Source organism: Passer domesticus, chromosome 1 (assembly GCF_036417665.1).
Source record: "Passer domesticus isolate bPasDom1 chromosome 1, bPasDom1.hap1, whole genome shotgun sequence".
NCBI lineage: Eukaryota > Metazoa > Chordata > Aves > Passeriformes > Passeridae > Passer > Passer domesticus.
Genome location: NC_087474.1, coordinates 108,199,890 through 108,218,358, shown reverse-complemented (window position 1 = coordinate 108,218,358; position 18,469 = coordinate 108,199,890). Strand labels below are relative to the sequence as shown.

Genomic DNA, 18,469 nt, shown 5'->3' with positions numbered 1-18,469 from the left:
TAAGAGTTCACAGAAATATTTTTTTAATAATTTTTATCAGAAACATGGCACTTTACATCTTCAGGTCACTGAATATACAATGATTATTCCTCACAACATCCCTGTGAGGTAGGCATTAGACTGCAGTTACTATTTTACTTGTGGGCAGAGGCAGGGAAGTATGTAATCAATCCTGCACAATTACGTTAATGACGTTCAACTCACTTAAACATGGAGAAGCCCTCAGTGACTTGAATGAGAATGAGACAGTGGGGCAGAGCTGATACTTCATCAGCTATATTTTTCCCTCCTGTCAATTGCAATGCTCAAGGTCCAAGTCTATTACTTTCCCCATATCCCTCTGATAAAAAAGCACCTTTTTTTAAACACCTTACACATGCTGAGTTGCTACAAAGTGAGATCTGTAGTAGAAATAGGAAAAACACACTTCAATTCATCCTACATTTGAATAAAACTGAGAGAAGTTTGCCTGCCCAGCCAAATAGAACAGTTTCAACTTTAGTCCTTTATGACATCTGAGACAGCATTTCAGCCTTCAGGTATGAATAAGTGTTTGCTTGACTTAATCTAGGGGGAAAAAAGTTTGGTAGACTGTGATCACTGTCTCAGAAATCATGCTTATTTTAGTCAAATTGTTTTACTGAGGGAGGAGGAGGAACTTTAGGGTTTAACTCTAACTTTCCATGTGTTTAAAAAGCCCCGTAGTATAGCAATTTCTCAAATAAACTTTTCTTTCAAAATATTTTTTTTGTTTCAAAAATGAAATAGAGCAAGTTTGTAAACTTTAATACAATGAACAAATCCTAGTGTTTAATATACAATTATTAATTTTAATGACTTTGTACTGTAAATCAGCTTCAGGAAACCAAGTATACTTTGACAGTATGGCTACTGTGATTAACTCATCTTCCTATAGCTTTCAGTTGAGATTTCTGAAGAGATGCACTGTTCAAGAAAGATTCATAGTCTCAGCCTGTAAACCACAGCAGCCTGGCTGAAGCCTAGGAAGCCATTGCAATGAATTCCTGCTGAGTAGCTGATCCATCAGTTCCCTCACGTGCAGTATCAGTGACAACGGTCTGCTCCAAATTGAGAGATGATCACGATTGAAGAGACTTGGGTCCACGTACTCTAAAAAGCTAAACATGCTGCTCTTCCCAACAGAGAAATCTTCATTCTTATTTAATGGAAGACTCAGTCTAGTGGAACCATGGCTGTGTACTATGATGGGAGAAGAACTGACTAGTGGCTCTTGGAAGAAATCGCCTTCATTTTGAAGAGGAGGGTGTGGGAAAAAAAGAGGGAAGAGTAATTCTTAACATCATTACCAAAGGACATGTTAACTTCTAATCTGAGATTCACTTTTCCTTCTGAAAATTGAAACTTTTAGGTCACAACCTCTTCCCCAAGGAACTTTAACTTTTACATCCATGTAGCATTGTCGTCTCCAGACAAAGGGTAAAAAATATAAAAGAAAAAAAAAACCAGCTCAGAAGTGCACTTTGCGTATCCTGCCTCACAAAGGGTTAAAGTGCTAAGTTTGATATATCCAAAAATTTAGCATCTCTCCTACTCCTTTATTTTTTTAAATGAAACTTTATCTTTGGTTTCTTGTATTTTCCCTGTAATTTTATCCTTTGTTTCCCCCATCTTCTCCGTAATTTTATCCTTTGTTTCCCCCATCTTCTCCGTAATTTTATCCTTTGTTTCCCCCATCTTCTCTGTAATTTTATCCTTTGTTTCCCCCATCTTCTCTGTAATTTTATCCTTTGTTTCCCCCATCTTCTCCGTAATTTTATCCTTTGTTTCCTCCATCCTGTCTTGTAGGTATTCCTTTACTGGTGGTGGTGTGGACATGTAGCCGTGCTTACGTAGGTATTTAACAGAGACAGATGTTCCTCCCAAAGTCACAGTGTATCTGGCAGGAGTTGCAATCTTAAAGAAACCAGAGAACACACCACATAGATAAAACAGGAAAATAACATCCAGCAAAAGGTATTTTTTTATGTTGAAAATTTATTTTGACCAGTGTCAAATTCTAAAGATATCTTCAATTTATAAGGAAATAAGCCAGTTTACAGTGCATCCCCTAGAAATGCACACCTTTCACTTAAAGTATTATTTTGCCAGAGCCAGCAAGGGCATTAGACTTCCCTTAAAAAAACCTCATCAACACACAAACCCTCCCTGTGCAGTTTGTAGGACAAGCATTCGGCATCTTGATGCAATTCAGAACAGACTGCATGCAAGCACTGAATTTCTTCCAACACTGCCAGATCTCCCAGCTATAACAATATCTTTATATTTAATAACCATATTTATTTATTGGTCTCTTTTAGGCACAGGAAAAATTGGAAGGAGTCATACTTTCACATTTTGTTTGGGAAGGTAATCCCTTTGACAACAGGCAAGAAGGTCACCACTTTCAGAAACAAAACAAATAAGTGGCATGTACAGCAAACACTGTGCCTTGTTTTTGAACGGTCTGACATGTTTCAGGTTTCCCAAACACAGACTTTGCACATATAAAACAATAAAAGGAAACCCAAACCTGAATGTAAGTAATTGATTCAAATGACAATGAAAATACTTGAGAGGGATGGACATCACTCTCAAGGGGAAGACAAAAAATCATCTAGGATAAAAATAACTGTCTTTTTATCTGAAATTCAGTGAGGTGTTTAGACTTCACCTCTTTGTCCCTGCTAATTATGTCAGGGACACAGAAGAATAACTTAATTGCCATCTCAGAGGGCTGCAATACTTCTGCAGCAAAGAAGTTATTTTAGAAATACAGACAGACTCCTTGAAGGAACACAGAACACATATCAACTTGCATGGGACTATTTTTACCACAACATGAATGCTGAAGTACATGCAGCTATCGAAGAAAGCTAATTAATTCTTTCTGCTGTAAACAAGTAAACCCTGTTTAGTTCACCAGGCAAGACTTAGAGCTTATTTACAAACTATAATTATACTTACTTTATACAATGCATATGCAGTTAGTGCATTTCCACTCTGGGAATTTTTCAGGATGTCTACTACGCTGTCTGGTAAGCCAATCAACTCTAGGAATGGAACAACATTCACCCCACTATAAAAGAGAAAAACATTGGTGACTTGAATGGGAATTTGAAACCTGAACAGTAATTTAGAGTACTCTTACTTTATTGCATAAACTTCATAATTTGAAAACAAAATGGTTTTTTATCTAAGCCATAAACTTACAGGATTTATGTTTCTGACCATAGGAAAATTAATGTTCTCAGCATTTCAAAAGGTGACCCATTTATATTATCTCTGTTGGGTGGAATGGTTTCTAACTTACCTGTGCCCCAGTTTATGTTTGAGGTAAGAAGATGTAATGGTGGTAAGACAGTTACTCAGATTGCAGCTGTGCATGTTCAATTTCATACTCTGTTTTGCCTAAAATTACCTTTTTTTCTATTAAAATTTCAGACAGTGTTCTCCATTCACTTCTAAATATATCAAACATGGAATGTGGCAAAAGACAAGGAAGCAACATGTTACATGGACAAGATTTCAGGGGCTTTGTGCTCAATTGTTCTACTGTGCCAATATAACGTGTCAAAATGGTGGAGGGAGCTCCTATCACAATTTCTTTCTATTTGACATCCAGGAAAACACCAAAAAAGAAAGGAAAGCTCATCTTTATATTATAGAAGATGAATATTATAGAAGATTACACACAGTTAGAGAAGACCTGAGTTTTCAATATTTAGAGATTTTAGCTTATTAGTACCATTATCCATTTCTATCTACTATTTTAAGCATTCTTCTGAGCAGGCAATCACTTTAGCATCAGGAACAGTAACAGGCAGTAATTTACCAACAGTTACTAGAACCTACAGTCTGTAGGCCTGTTCCCAGACTAGGGAATGGAGACCTAGTAGGAGCTGAAGGACAGCACCTAACTGTGCCATTTCATAAACCACTGCTGTTTAGTCTTGTAGGACCAGTCATTCTGAGAGTTGTTTTTCTACTTCAAGAGGGCACTGCTCCGGTGGCATAACAAACTGAAGCTTTGTTATAATTAGTTTAATTAGTTTCTAGTTGAATATTTCAGTTGTTTTCATCTGCCAAATACCTACTTCAGCAGCAGGCTTTAGAGTTTCAAGAAAAGTAATCTTCACTCAATCTGAAATGTCTGGACATAAGCATCAACCTGAATTTATTCAAAGCAAAATATTTTTATAGTTCAAGACCTTTATTCCTCTGACATGAGCTAAATTTAGAATGACATTTGGATCTATAGCTCCCAGAAAGGGCAATTATGCCAGCTGGTTAGAGTAACTAAAACAAACACTTGTGCAGTAAGGCATTCTGATGTCAGAGTTCCATCCTTGCCACCACAAACCTTGTTGTTTCATGCTTTCTATTATTAAATATACAACACCAGCAGTCCAGAGATAAACATTTGCTTATATTTAGCAAACTATTTCCAGATAATAAAACCTCTTTCATCTGAACTAGCAAACTAGCAGCTCTTAATTGATGTAGTAGTTTTTTCTGATAAATGCCATTTTCCAGAGTGGTATCTAGAACATGCTGTAACTAAAAGAAACTAAAATTAGACTACTTAGTTTACATATAATTTTTTTTAAACCACACAAATATTTAATTTCCAATTAAAAAGTATGGTCTACAGCAGCAATTTTTTCAGCAGATTGCAGGAAATAGAGGAAACAGAAACAAAAAAGGAGGGGATACACATTGTGAACAGCTAAGTGAGATAAATCCATGAAGTGAAAATCCAGCTATGAAGAGGGACTGGGGATGAAGCGGAGATGAAGGGGTAACCTGAAGTCCAAGGGCAAAAAAAAGGTATAAAGATTTCAACTAGCCATTTATAATCATGATTCCAAGTCCCTATTTTTATCTTTTGAGAGATTACTAAAAATTTCAACGCTGTTTACATCCATTCATCATTTTGGAGAGATGAGCATTCCTTTAAATGTCAGCAACATACCTGGTATACAGCAATAACTGCATGGTAATAGTATGTACATTACACTCTCATGAATCCTATATACTTTCAATATTAACTTTAGGCTTTAGTCAAAAATGTAGCCACATTTCTCTTTTAAATATAAAGGCACTTTTTAACATGCAATAATAATCTACATGTCCTTTCACTAGTAGATCTCAATTCAACCACAGTATCGGGCACTGCAACAAAATACCAACTTACTTCATGGCTGCATAGTAAAAGGATCCAAACCATACAGTGGAAGTCACAAGGTGCACTGGAATCATAACTTTCCCATACTGCTTAAAAGTTTTCTTGAATCTCTGAACAAGACTAATTGATTTATCTTGTAATGGATCAGGTTCTAAAGAATCTGACTCTGCAGGGCTCTGCTTGGGCGCATCAGTGGCCGAAGGCAAAGGATTTCTCTCTTCTGGTACTTTGTGAGAAGTGTCTGCTGGCTGTGATGAAAAAGCAGTTTTCTTTGAGGCAAAGTGAGCTGCACCTGCATGAAGACATCGCTTAGGAGGGTCCAGTGCCAGAATCACTTTGCATCCCACACTAGGCAACACAGACTGTCCTTTTAAGCACTGAAAGACACTGGTACGAGGGAAGAACCAACATGTCCCAAGAGCCAGCTGAGATGCAGAATGTAACAGACTCCGCTGCATTTTGATGAAGTGTGGATGAAGTTTCTATAAAGAAGAAACAAGAGTAAAGAAACGGCATTTCAATGGTGTGATTTCTACTTGCTCCAATGCCACTTACAATTCTCAAATTTTAAATGACTTTCTATTCTACTTTGAAGAGGTTTCCCTTCTCTTTCTTTGCAGAAATAGTTACCTTCCAGAATTAAGAAAATAATTTTCTCATTTTTTCAGCATTCTGAACTAAATAGTCCCCTCACTTAAGATACACTGTTCCTCACTGCTAAAATGATCACTCTACTCTCAAAAAACTTTTTAGAGTTTATTACTATCTACTGCTTTTATCTGCATAACCTGGCACAGCCATTGAAAAGTTACCCTTAAACTTCACTTATAGTAGCATCTGATAACTTGAGTGAACCTTGAGCCTACATAAATGCATTATAAATTCACTGAAGTAAGTGCAATTAAAACTTATTTTTGGTGTCAGTGCATTCTTAGTTTTGGTAAAATTTTTCATGTTCTATACTATTTTCACTAGAAGTTAATAAAATTGAAAAACCCCCAACAGAAATAATTCCTAATGATCAAGCAATAGCCTAAACAGTAACAAATGTAACTGTAACAGCCTGCCGGTGACACCTGCCAGGAAGGGGGAAGGTACTGGTGAATGTCATATATTGACATGAGCAAAACTGAAATGCAATTTTCCAACTATTGCAATGCGAAGTATATTTTAAAACTGTGGAATAACCCAGTTAACTGTGGAATAACCCAGATTTTGGATACTTACCAGTTACCCCTGAAAGTTTGAAATAACTATTGAGAGCTTCCCCACAAAGAAGAAAGGAATTTTTAGTTTTGCATGCATAGACATCAAGAAATAATTTTACCCCTCAAAACGCATACTTTGAAATTGTGAAATACTCTTTCTTTTATTCAGTGGTTGTAAGTTACAGAACTAACATTCCTTCCCTCCAAAAAAAAGGTGATGCTAATTGATGCCACTTAAGTTATTTACAAGTATTGTACATTACTGATTTTTTTTTTCATTTTTAATTGCCACAACAATTCTTTATCCAAACTAGAAATCACTCAAATTTAATTTAAACATCATATCTGCTTTCCCTTCACCTTAGATATATGCCAGGTGCTTTAGCAGCAAATTTTTCTAGGCTGCAGAAAATGATCAATACTTCCTAACACAGGAAGAAGTTTAAAAAAAAACCAACAAACAAGTGAAACCATACATACCGTTTATTACTGTCTAGATATGGTGTGTATCTTCAAAAAGTTGCAACTCTTCCACTAGTTCTCCACCTTTCAAATATATGTCTTGAACACATTGAGGCCCCTGCTAAAGTGAAAAAAGCACACATTTAGAGAAATAGCAACAAGAGCAAATTAATCCTGTGAAGATTTATTTCTGGTCAGCCTGAAACCTTGCAACTGAAGAAGTTTTTGGTGTAAATTCCCTTTAGAATACTGACATACTAATGGGAGATTTTTTTCTATGTAATTTTAGAAGTTCCTCAACTTTAAATTACTGTTCTCTTCCAAGAGAGGAAAGTTTCACAATCCAAATGGATCTGTTGGAACAGTCCTGCCTGTATGTTTTCTAGGTAGTTTTATGCTACTGTTGTGCTTGAATTAATGGCAATTACTAGAATTACAATGTTTGATGTGGGGAGAAGATGAATTCCCAGGTTTCAAACTCCCTGGGAACCTCTGCATTGCTTGTGACACACAGACACACACTTTTGTTGAACTCCTGCTAACAGGAGTTAAAAAGAAACTTGTGTCTCTATACTAAGGAGGCAGTTACTCTGTCCTGTTGAATTATGAACTTGGTGGGAGTCAAGAAATGCTGCTGCTGCTGCTCATGGAGCAGTAAATCAGCTACAGGTACTGGCCCTCCATGACTCAGTTTTCTGTAAGACTTCAAGGGAAAAAGCAATTGCTTGTGGTATCTCTACTTCTACAAGAAGCAGAGATTCTTGCTTACTTCTGAAATCCAAATGCAATTACTTCTCAAAACAAGAAGTAGTGAAAACACTCAGTAAAACTCAAGTGTTCAGATGGCACTCTATCATATGCCAACTACTTAACTGATTTACAGAAATTGTAACAACAAACTTGGAACACGACAACTGCATTCCTTGCCTACTGCCACTTACAGTTCTTTCCTGAGGGATAATATTCTCCACAGAGAACTGTTTTCCCCTCTCACTAATAGTACACAGCACTGAGTGTCTGCCCTAAGTACATTTTCTCAATATCCAGCAGCAGACTCAGCAAAAGGCATCCACCTATGGCAATCTGGAGGCTCCTGAGCCAGACTTCCACTGTTCACCAGTACACTACTGAAAAACACTCAGATGCTAAGGATGTCAGGACAGTAATCTCAATGTTACCCACAATTGCACCTAGCGACTTTTGAAAAGTTGCTTCTTCATTTTAGTGTGTTTAACATTTTTCCTGCTGTTACATCATGCTGCAAAGGTACAGAAAACGACAAGAAGGTACAAGCTCCAGATACCAAGCACTTGTCTGTGGAGTTGGAGCAGGGGGAAGGGTGTTTTAAAGCATCTTAGATTACTTTATTAGTTTTCTCTTAAAAATGTCACAAAGAAGAAAAAATCTAAGGACAAATATAACTCAAGTTCTCAGCTCCAAGAATTCCATGTGGTCAGTGACAGAATAGATATTAGCTACAGAAACCATGAAATACTATACAGACACTTGTGGTACGGTCTCTTCAGCACTGTCACATCCCAGCTAACTATTTAGTAGGATCTCCAGCGGATTGTAAACTGAGCTGTAGAGATAATGGCTTTTCAAGACAAACTCCTGGTTGGGATTCTTGGACATCCATTTAATTTCTGATGGCATCCCTGTCTCATGGTGAGCTGTTAACAAGGCCTCTGACATAAAGGGAGTACTCTAGGGGCCTCTTAAGGAAAAGTACAGATCAGCTTCTCATTGCAGTGCTGAGGGTTTTGTTTAGAAAACTTCTGTACTTTTGTTACAATTCAGATCAGCTTTGGCATAAATCTGATATACTGAAAGAGCATCCTAGCTCCTGCATTTGCTCTACTTTCCAGTGGCAATTAGGAAGTAGATATTGTATTTGCTTTTTGTTCCCGAGGACAACAAAAGCTCAGGAATCTTAAATGCCACAGAGCTGGTTTATGTGACTGTCACAAAGTCACTGGCTTTGGATGTGGGCTAATATTCTATGCCAAAAAACTCCAGATCTTTGGAAAACACAGAAGTAACAAGCCTGGCCAATATAGGTACGGCAAAGGCTGCTGTGGATATTTACTGTTGGAGAGAAAACATGTCAGAGATACTGTCAGATGAAACTTTCATCAGGATAATTTGTATAAAAATGGTTACCCTGTTACAATTAATGTTTTTTGAGTTACCAGAAAAATTAAAATATAAGAAGGTGGGGGTGCATAAAAGATGGCAAAAACTTTAGTGTTAAGATAATGGCAAAAACTTTAGTGTTAAGTTATTTTGTAAAAGAGGTCAGAAAGCATCTGAGGGAATTGAGAGTATAGTATATGTAGAGAACACTGGATTATTTTCTCAGTTATACCAGAAACACTCTGGACACAATATGTAAATATGGATGACTTTAAAGCATTTTCACTTGTTCTGTTACTGTTTAAAATAAGAACATTAATTATACCACAGGAGAGTTTCCAATGAAAATCCATGAGCTTTTTCTACTCCCAAGGCACCTTTCTATGGAAACAGAGAATTAATTTACATTCTTGTCATATTTAGTGTAAAATCTAAAAAACTTTGAGAATTGTGTGTGGCAGACAGAGCAGAATTTTGAAAGGAAACAAACCAAGTTTTCAGAAATCCTCTTCAACTCATCTTTCAGACTGCATAAAAAGCAAATACAGAGATCTCATCCAAGCAGCTCTGTTTAATAAACAAAACCACCATATTGCTGAGATTTTTCCTGAACATAATAAACATCCCCAAAGCTTGTTTTCAGATTTAACTTGTTCTTTTCAAGAACTCATTGACAGTATATGTTAAAAAACCCCAAAACTGATTTTGCCAAGCTTATAAACCAAAATAAGAAAATAGGAAAACCACAACTGAAGTGAAAACATATATGAGTGTCCTAAAAATCTGGGAACATATTTTAACATCATTTTAAGACTAATGCAATACATGCAAAGCATTGTTTTTCTTAAATTCAATGTAAAATAAAACTATAAACCTCTTGGTAACTGCAAAGGGTTGGAGTCCCATGCTCCAAAGCATGGAGTCACTAACCACAGATGGGAAAGTGGCAGTGCACAGGGATTTTTTATGCTTTGCATTAATACCTTGAGTGCATGAATGAACATTTCGAATTTCTGTTTTCACCTTTACTACTTTTGCAGTATCATTCAAACTATCTGTTATTCATTCTAAACTAAGAAACTTGCTTATAATCTGAAGTTTGGGTATCATTAGCTGTGTAGTTTTGTCTACCATTCAGGACTGTCTAAAAATATAGCACCTAATTTTAGGCTAAAAGGAGTAATGCAAAATAAATCACAGTGGAATGTACTTAAAACCTGGTAAAATCATGTTAAAACGAACAAAAGACTAAACTCTTGCAGACAGATGACCCTAAATCATTAGCCCCACCCTACCTCTAGACTATTTTCACTCAGAAAATGCTACACTATACTTTTTTTAATTGATCACGTTATTACAACTCAATACTGCTAAGTGGAGATAAGCCAACAACTTTGTTACTCTTATTTTACCTAAAATACTCTTCTTGCTAAAACACCCTGAGGAAAATCAAAAAAATAAACTTTTCCACAGTCCTTACAGACGAAGTAATTTTCACTGCTACAATCTTTTGATACTCAAATATTAAAAGGAAAAGAAGAAGTAGCTTAAGGAATTATAAAAGATATTGCAGACGTGTAAAGTCTGCACACTGGATTCAGAAGACAAATAAAGCAGGAGAACATCATGCAATGCTTGTGTGTTGAATTATATATCTGGAATGCTAAACAGTAGCCTTAACAGCACAGTCAGTATGTCCATGGCAATTCCATTTTCCTCTGTGATGGAAAGTACTGGATCTTAAGATTGCATGTAGCTGACCATTATGAAAATGTGAATGCTGTCTCTCAAATGCTTCCAAAAGAAAGGATCACAATCAGCTGTAGTGCTTTCTGCTCTTCAGAACTGTTTTTAATAACTGGTGCTATTCCATCTGTTAGTACTGGTTCCTTCTTTCACAAGTTTCGTTCTGCCCTCTACTGAATTTTTACGTAAGTACAATTCATACTACTGACACAAAAGGTTTCTGCTTGTGTATGACTCCATCCAACAAGTGTTGCTGGATCATCGTCTGTATTAGTCCCAGAGCCTCTCAGATTATAGGCACATGTCAAGGAAAAAAACTGGCTTTTAAAGTGGTATCTGGTTTGATTTTTTTGGTCCATTTGTCACTCTACAGACATGTCTGCAATAAGCAAGGCAGAGAAATTATGCTTATAGATTGCAACTAAGCTTAAAAATAGGCATATTATATATCTATGCTAAAAAGGGTCAAAAAAGCACCTTATGTTAGTTAATAGCAGGGGCTGTATTCATCTGCTTCTTCACACTACCTTCCACTTTAGGCTAATGATCAAAATAAGATCTGATTCTCTTTTCACTCCACTTAGGTAGTAACTTTCTGAATCCTAACAGCTTCTTCCGTCCTTGTATCTCCCAAGGTATCATTAGTTCACTCCTCCTAAAACACTGTAGTTGTCTCTCACAGGGCCCTTGACGTGCAGGTGTGGGGGCTGTAGGGGCATGTGTGTAGCGGTCTGGTTTCCCAAGCAGTGGAAAGCTTCTACTGGATAACTAACAGGGGCTGGAAAGGGACTTCACATAAGCAAGCCTCAGATCTGCAGTTTCCTGCATATGACTCTGAACTCCCTCAGAAAAAAAAACCAACCCACAAATGGATGAAAGGTTAGATGCTAAAACATGGACAAAAAAAATACAGAGATCAGTTTTCTACAATTCATCAAAACATTATTTGAGAATCTCTTAGGATCTTCCCTCTCAATAGTACATTCTATTTTATTTGACAATTCATCACCTCTTTCAGCTCACTGAGCATCTCAAGTGTTTTGACTCATTGGAAATGGTTATTAGTTCTATGTTCAGAGCTCAGATATTTCTTTTATGATGAAATTCAGAGCTGCAGTGCACATCCCTTTCCACTAATAGTCATCAGTGAGAGTCAAAAGGTTGCTGCCAAAAACTGAACTCTTGCTCAAGACTTCCTGCTACTTACAGCTTGGATTCTAGTATTCAAGCTCATTTTTTAATTCATAGTTTTTCTGGTCACTCGGCACTTCACTGATACAGACAATGGGGATTATAATAATTAATTTTTAAAGTCTCTGGAATTGTAATAAAATATTTATTAATGAAAAATGTAATGAAACAATTAGAGACACACTGCAGATACAGCGATTTTTACAAAAACAGATGGTGTTGACACAAATAAAGTTCAGCCTTTTTGCCCAGATCTGTTGGGTTTGTGCAGCAAGGCTCTGGTGGAGGGTGGGCTATAGGGGTGGTTTCTTTGAGAAGCTGCCAAAAGCTTCCCCCATGTTCAAGAGAGCCAATGCCAGCAAGCTCCAAGAGAGATTCACCACTGGCCAAGGCTGAGACCAACAGTGATGGTGGTAGAGCCATGGGATAACATGGCTAGGAAGGAAAAAAAATAGTTGCAGAGATGTAATTGAGGCCAGGGAAGAGCAGAATGAGAATATGTGAGAGGAACAGCCCTGCAGACACCAAGGTCAGTGAAAGAGGAGGGAGAGGTGCTCCAGGCCCAGGAGCTGAGACAAGCCAGCAGCCTGTGATACACACCACGGTGAGGGAGCTGTGTCCCTGCAGCCCATGGAGGTCCAGAGAGGAACAGAGATCCACCTGCAGCCTGTGGAGGACCCTATGCCAGAGCAGGTGGATACCAGGAAGAGGCTGTGACCCAGTAGGAAACCCACACTGCAGAAGGTCCTGTAAGGACCTGGGGCAAGAGGAGTCCGTGCTAGAGCAGGTTTGCTGGGAGGACTTGTGATTCCATGGAGGATCCATGCTGGAACAGGCTATTCCTGGAGGACTGTGCACAGTATGAAATGACCCACGCTGGAGGAGTTCATGAAGAACTGCAGCTCATGGGAAGGATTCATGTTGGAGAGGTTTGTGGAAGACTGTCTGCCATGGGAGGAACCCTCTGCTGCAGCAGGGGAAGAATTTTCCCCCTGTGGAGGAAGCATTGGCAGAGACCACATGTGATGAACTGACTGTAACCCCCTCTTCCCCGTCCTCCTGTGCCACTGAGAGGAGGAGCAGGGAGAGAACTGGGAGTACAGTTAAGCCCAACAAGGAAGGAGGAGCCAGGAAGAAATGTTTAGGATTTGTTTTACCTCTCATTTCCATACTCTGATTTGACTGGTAATAAATTCAATCAATTTCCCAACACTGAGTCTGTTTTGCCCACAGCAGCAAGCAAAGACTGATCTCTCCCTGCCCTCACCTCAACTCAAGAGTCCTTCCTTGTATTTTCTTTTCCCTGCCCAGCTGAGGAGGGGAGGGATAGAGCAGCTTTGGTGGGCACCTGACATCCAGCCAGAATCAAACCACCACACCAAACCACAAAATAAGACCTTAGATATTCAAATACTTTATCCTGACTAATTATAAAAGGCATTTATAAGGAATATGTTTAAACTTTGACCTTAGAATCAGCTTTGTACAGCCTTCTGCCCCACCTTCCAGAGTGACTACCAAACCTGTTTCCTTTCTAGCCTTGATAAATGCCATTTTTGCCACCTTGGATTTTTACAGGTCTTGCCTCATTGTTGTGTTTCTTCTCTCCATAACCCAACAGCAAGCAGCAGTACTATCTGTTATAATACATTAAGTGCAAATTATATTATGTAATAATTTTATAAGACACTTAAAACAACAACCTTGAAGTACCAAGTCTTTTACTCATCAAATTCACCCAAAATGCTTCTAAAGATGTCCAAAAAATATTCTTGAGGAAGAACTCTGAAGCCTTACAATTAGAAACAAAGTAGGAATAAAAGTGAACCAGCATGAAACTGGAAAAACATCCCAGCTTCCATAAAAACAGAACTCACAGTGGAAGCACTGGGTTCAAGATTTTTTTCTTTTATTCTCTCACCACATTTATTTCACACTTTCAAACACTGAAAAGCTGTCATTTTTCCCAGCAAAAAATACAGAACGTTCATCTTTCAGCAGAATTACTGTTGGCAGACATTCACTTTCAGTATAAATCTTTTCTAAATATTCAAAGTAAGTGCTGAATTCTCTGTTGTGAATTCAAATTTCTCCATATGGGGAAATATGTGCAGTATCAATCAGAATATCTTGAAAAATTATGTGTGAAGAGGCTGATCATAACATTTACAGAACACACACACACACTCAAAACCACAGTCTTCATCTAATTTTCAGTAAACACTAATCCCATCATCTCTACAAATGAGCGTGAACAGTTCTTACAAGAGAAGTATTATTTTTATTAAGGTCTCAATACCTGAGTGGCTAAACCTTCTTGCCCATTATTCACTTTACTGCCTTACACAGCATTGCTTGCACAGAGGACATGCAAACAACAAAATTACACCATCTACAAGTGTCTGAAAGTGCATGAGATTCAGAGAGCTGTGTCTTTACACCAGAAGGAGCTCTCATGAGACTTCAGTATTAGAACCCTAATAACATTCCTGTTCAGTCTGAAGCAGCAGCATTACAGCACTGCTGTATGCAGATTGGGAAAGGAATCCTGTGACTGCAACGCTGCAACCTTTGCAAGCACACTGCTTTCTGCCAGATGTCATCAACAAGGCCCAAGGCTTGTGGTTCAGCAGAGACACATCTTTCATCAGAAAGTACTATCCTATGGCCTGAGACAGCAGGAAGCAAAGGATGCCATCTAATTTTAACATCACTGAAGCCAGTTTTTAAATTCACCATCAAAATATTAAGAGTAAATAGTTAACTGTCTGGTACACGCTGGGGCTAAGCACTACCACTGCAGTTAAAGCTAAGTGCTGTCACATTTTACTAAAATCTTTCACCATCCACTTTTAGAATAGACTCACTGAATTCTTGTGAAGCCACTCAGGCATTTTTATTTCCAACCAACAAAATTAATCCATTGGAAAAAAAGCTATTGATTTGTTTTATAATTTGTTTATGAGCACCTGACTGTATTAACAACCATTCCCTTCCTCCATCCCTCTCCTCAAGGACATGGCAAGTCCTAAAGGGCTGCAGGGGATCATCTGCTGCAACGTTCCACAAAGCCACAATCACAGCCACACAACTTGTTTGGTTTACACAAGAACTGTTACACAGAGTCAAGGTCAATTCTTGGGACAAGATAAAACAGTAGATGCAGGGAATTAAAATTTACAGCCCATCTAAGTGTCCCTTTCATTTCCTGATGTGCACAAACAGAGCTTTACTATTCAGATGAATTTATTTCAAAGGGGCAGGGTCATGTCTGGAAACATAACAAAAAATGTGGCTTGTCTGAAGAGGATGAGAGGAAAACTGAGTGATGGAAGGCACTGGGCTACACAGGGTTGGAGTTTTTTAGAGGAAGCACAAAGTTCCACACAGAGTAAATCCTACTGTGTAATGCCAATGCCTAAAAGAAGATGTGGCTTCAGTCCTTAGCAGACAAGAAGTCCTAAGTAGGCACACCACTCTGGCCTGTCAGACCCTGCTTAAATCAAAATTTTCTGGACGAAATTTAATATGGACAAAGTGTGGTGGACTTAACATACCTGTACTGGTACCTTCAAGACTTAACTCAATTGACGAAAATAGAATCACAGAATAGACCATAAGGATTTTTAAACTGAATAATAACATGTTACTCTCACTGGAATTTTATTATAGCGACAGGGACATGAAGAATGATGTGTGTTTTTTAGAGGTGACACGATTCAAGACTCAAAAATTAAGAAGAAGTTCTGTAACTTAAACAGCGCTCTTTTTTGTTATTGTCACACTGCACAATCCATTAATCTCAAGTAAAAAAATTGACTAGGGGCACATAATAGTCATTAAGAATCTTTGACCCTGAGTTTGATCCTTGATCTAAAGTGATGAAATTAGGTAGTTACCTATCAGCATATGAAGGTAAAATCCTTATGATCCATTCTGATGGACACCTGGCTGTCCTGGAAGATTTCCATCAGGTTTTGGGCCCAGGTCTCAATCCTTTCAGTGATTTTATTCCATTCCTAATACAGAAATATTGACAATTATGAATTTCCTTCAGCATCTAATTTTGAAAATAAGTTAATCTTCAACTATCTGATTTAACACCAAAAAGAACTATGTTGGATTGCCTTTCCAACCTGCAGGACTAAACTGATTACAAGGAATTTGCTGAGATTCCATTAGCAGTTATACATTTTTAAAAATCAGTGTTCTTCCTGCTTTTGTTGTTGAATTTCTCATGCCCTTGTCTTCCAGACTAGAAAAAAACTCCCCACAGATCCAGAAATGTGCTAAGATGCAAACTGAGGGCCCTTATCTGACATTAGGGGACATCAAGGACTCCCTGTCTTGCAAAAACAGACTTCAGTTTCCAAGCGATACCTATGAGCATACACAAGAGCTGGGGTGCTTTACCTGCAGAAAAGACCATCTACAGCAGGAGAACTACACAGAATCTTCTAAAAACCAAACCACATCAAAACTTTTCTTTTAGCTGCTATGGACTGTGAAGCAGACCTGCAGACAGTCACACCAGACAAGTCTTTAACTTACATTCCTTACATACTCCTTAACAGTCTGAATTTATCTACCCAGTTTTTGCCATGTGCAAGCCACCTGATATCCACCTACCCAAATCATCAAATTATTTTTTTTTAAATTCCCTGAAGAGCCTCTTAGGCAGCGAGTGCAATTCAGTAACGCTGCCACAAGGGTCAGTGATACGCCTTTTACCTCAAACAGCCATTAAACAGAAAAGGAGATAAACACGTGCTGTCAGCCCCACAGGAGATGGACGGTGGGGACATACAATCCCCCGTGCGTGCAATTCCCACACTGAAGCAGCTGCAAGTGATACAAGCACAGGCAGCAAAACACATTCCAAACGAGGAACCTGCGCCCTATCTCTTCCCAAAGCAGCAAAACTTTGGCAAAGCATTTTATGTTTATACTTGTAACAGCAATGACACCTTGGGGTAAGCTGAAGAACACTTTCAGTTTAAGAACTGGCTTTGGTAAGGAATTCCATCACACTTCATGTACTACTGTCCAAAGTAAGGTTTTCTTTTTCAGGACAGTTGGTAGAGAGAGTTTTGGAAATAGACATTAGTGAGGCTGGAGTAGTTTGTATTAGCTGACATAGATCAATGTTTCACGTAACAGCCTTAACAAAAGTTCTGATGACTTCTCTGTCTGACTCCCTGGATATACTTAATTAACAGGAGCGAATTACTAATGAGACACATAACATGAGACAATAAAACACTTGTACAGCCACTTCAAGCTTTTTAAAAAGACGAGACATCGGCAGGTCTAGAAGAGAACCCCCTTAAGGAGCATAAGCCACCCGCGGTCCTTCAGCGGTAACACAGAACCATGGAATATGCTGACTTGGCAGGGATCCATCGGGATCATCGATGTCCTGTGCAGGGCCAACTCCTGGCCCTGCACGGCACATCCCAAGGATCACACCTTGTGATTGAGACTATGGCCAAGCGCTTGAGCTCTGCCGGGCTGGTGCTGTGAGCACTTCCCTGGGGAGCCTGCTCCAGCACCCAACCATCCTCTGGGTGAAGAGCCTTCGCCCAATATCCAGCCTAAACTTCCTCTGACACGGTTTCCTGCCGTTCCCTTGGGTCCCGTCACCGGAGCCGGGATCGCCGCTGCCCTTCGTGAAGAAGCCACAGCCTGAGCTCCCGTCCCCAAATCCCTTCCTTTCCACCCAGAGGCAGCGCCAGCAGCCAGCACGGAACAGCCAGGCCCACCCAGCGCCATCTCCCTGCCAAAAATCCCAATCTCCCACCCCGCTTTCTTGTGTCGCGGCCGACATCCTTCAACGCCGGGCACGGCGGACTCGCCAAAGGGCAGGCAGCCGGGCGGAAGGCGCCAGCAGCCCATTCCCCGGGATCCGTGCCGCTCCCGTGGCTCCCGCCGCTCCCGCCCCCGCCGCGCGGGTACCTCGTGCCGGGCACCTCGTGCCGGGCTCCTCGGGGGCCCCGCGAGCCCCGGGCGCGCGCCGCCGCCGCCCACGGCCGCTCCCGTCAGAGCGCGCCCGCCCGCCCCGCGCAACGTGCGGCGGCGCCCGTCCCCACCATCACCTTCAGGCCCGGCGGCGCCCTCCCACCGCGCAGGCGCGAGCACCGCCCTCCCTCTCGCACGGCACCCTGGGGCTCGTAGTCCCTCTGCCCCGGATCGGACTCGCCGCTTTCCACAGAACCAAGGCTGGAAGTGACTTTTGGGAGCACCCTGTGCAATCGCCACCCCGGCACTAACACTGTCACCCATAACCCAGATCCCCCGGCGCCACGCCCAGGCGTCTCTTAAACACCTCCAGGGAGGGCGACTCCGCCACCGCCCTGGCCAACCTATTCCACCGCCTGAGCACCCTAACAGCAATAAAGTTGTTCTAGTATCTGATCGGAATCTCCCCTCTCTCAGAGCAGGCGCGTTGGAAGAAACTGGCCCCAGCTCACTACAGCCTCCTGTCAGGCTGCTGCAGAGGGCGATGAGGTCGCTCCCAGCC

General features: G+C 40.0%; 1 protein-coding gene and 1 long non-coding RNA gene across 8 annotated transcripts; one reads left to right on the top strand and one right to left on the bottom strand.

The window, feature by feature from the left end:
- FAM210A (family with sequence similarity 210 member A) lies at window positions 1–18,441 on the bottom strand. Of its 7 annotated transcripts, none has more exons than XM_064433033.1 (6): window positions 18,045–18,063; window positions 15,849–15,968; window positions 6,895–6,997; window positions 5,216–5,688; window positions 2,986–3,097; window positions 1–1,935 (listed from the first exon to the last, which is right to left on the bottom strand). In XM_064433033.1, the coding sequence occupies exons 4-6, from the start codon at window positions 5,662–5,664 to the stop codon at window positions 1,570–1,572; spliced, it is 927 nt and encodes a 308-aa protein (XP_064289103.1). In that variant the 5' UTR covers window positions 5,665–5,688; window positions 6,895–6,997; window positions 15,849–15,968; window positions 18,045–18,063; the 3' UTR covers window positions 1–1,569. The 7 variants fall into 7 exon arrangements, with proteins under 7 accessions (XP_064289103.1, XP_064289114.1, XP_064289143.1 ...); XM_064433044.1 differs by lacking the exon at window positions 18,045–18,063 and adding an exon at window positions 17,905–17,929; XM_064433073.1 differs by lacking the exons at window positions 15,849–15,968; window positions 18,045–18,063 and adding an exon at window positions 18,420–18,441.
- Window positions 1,884–5,673, top strand: LOC135308198 (uncharacterized). The gene is made up of 2 exons (XR_010368739.1): window positions 1,884–1,995; window positions 2,340–5,673. It is a non-coding gene; the product is annotated as an uncharacterized LOC135308198 (long non-coding RNA).
- Window positions 18,442–18,469: the final 28 nt, after the last annotated feature.

Coding starts and splice junctions, on each gene's coding strand:
- FAM210A (XM_064433073.1), bottom strand. CDS start 5,664: ATGCAGCGGAGTCTGTTACATTCTGCATCTCAGCTGGCTCTTGGGACA. Junction 3,098..5,215: donor TTTTACTATGCAGCCATGAA/GTAAGTTGGTAT, acceptor TCTCTTTTATAG/TGGGGTGAATGTTGTTCCAT. Junction 1,936..2,985: donor CTGCATATGCATTGTATAAA/GTAAGTATAATT, acceptor GGTTTCTTTAAG/ATTGCAACTCCTGCCAGATA.